Genomic DNA, 1,110 nt, shown 5'->3' on the forward strand with positions numbered 1-1,110 from the left:
TAAGTCCCTCGCCCATCCACCTTTATTCTTTTCTTCACAATAAGGCTTTCAAATAAGTCATGGTTGTATGGCAGTGAAGCATTGGTGTTGAGCACTGATGTCATGCTGTCGTTGATGACGATGATGATGAGTAACCGAAAGGTTCTCCAGGGACCAAAGTGGTGGATGGCCTTCTAGTGCCATAGTACCGATAACATGGATTGATGAAACCGCCGGCAAACAGCGTTGTAACGCTCAGGCTAGGTTATCCCCCGAGACACTCAAATGCGGCGTATCTGGAAACTTCCGCCATCAGATATTCGACCAAAGCCATTGTGAACCATTCGTTTATCGGACAGAGAAAAGCCGGTCGCTGAAACCGTCTGACGTACTATCCCAGATAACGTTTTTCTCGAAGAGCCTTCACGCGGAATAGGAACGAATTTTGGGTGCATTAACGATAACTTGAAATGAGAAAAATATCGTTTACAATTTCCGAACACGTAAACACACCAGGCATGGAGCACATCACAGTACAACAGAACTTACTTCCTCGCCATAAGTGAAGTCAGAAAGTAAATAGAGCTTCCCGAGAATGACGGTGTTGCACACTATAACAAAGCCATTTAAATCGGTCGGTAGCAGGGACCTGAAAATGCAGTGTATTTTTTCTATTATTGCGAGGCAAATAAAGAAAGTTTGATGTCTCTTGAACGTCCTGATCTTCCTCGGCTTAGAAGCCCTCTATCAGTGCAGAAGTTCCGCGCAGATTCTGCACCGATTTTGCACCCAGGCGCGGAAGCGTGCCAACTGCCGGCCTACAAGGAATGCAAGGACACGTTGTCCTGTAGCAACCTTAACGAGGATAAAGAAAGCTCAGTACAACTGCATCTAAAGAGTGCTCATATAGCTTCCCACAGGATTAAGTCGGAATTTGCATGACGCGGTGTTAAGCGCAGGGGTAAAAACCCTTTGATTACGATTGGCTTGTATCCTGACCAGTCGGGAGGTTGTCATTTGCCGTACAGCTTATGGGGCCACATACCTCAAATTGGCGTAATTTTTTGTTATCACATGAACTAACCCAGGAGACATCCTACATAGGATGCTGCTTGTCATGTTATACTTTTC

The 1,110-nt window shown here is 45.5% G+C and overlaps 1 protein-coding gene across 1 annotated transcript in view; it reads right to left on the bottom strand.

Moving 5' to 3' along the window:
• T265_09731 (hypothetical protein) overlaps positions 1–104 on the bottom strand; it is a gene marked incomplete at both ends in the record, with an annotated part of 4,516 nt that extends 4,412 nt beyond the window's left edge. The window contains one exon of the mRNA XM_009175896.1: positions 21–104. Coding sequence (XP_009174160.1) covers positions 21–104 — 84 coding nt within the window. The remainder of the gene's footprint in view (positions 1–20) is intronic.
• Between the last annotated feature and the right edge of the window lie 1,006 nt (positions 105–1,110).

Source organism: Opisthorchis viverrini (assembly GCF_000715545.1).
Source record: "Opisthorchis viverrini unplaced genomic scaffold opera_v5_307, whole genome shotgun sequence".
Taxonomy (NCBI): domain Eukaryota; kingdom Metazoa; phylum Platyhelminthes; class Trematoda; order Opisthorchiida; family Opisthorchiidae; genus Opisthorchis; species Opisthorchis viverrini.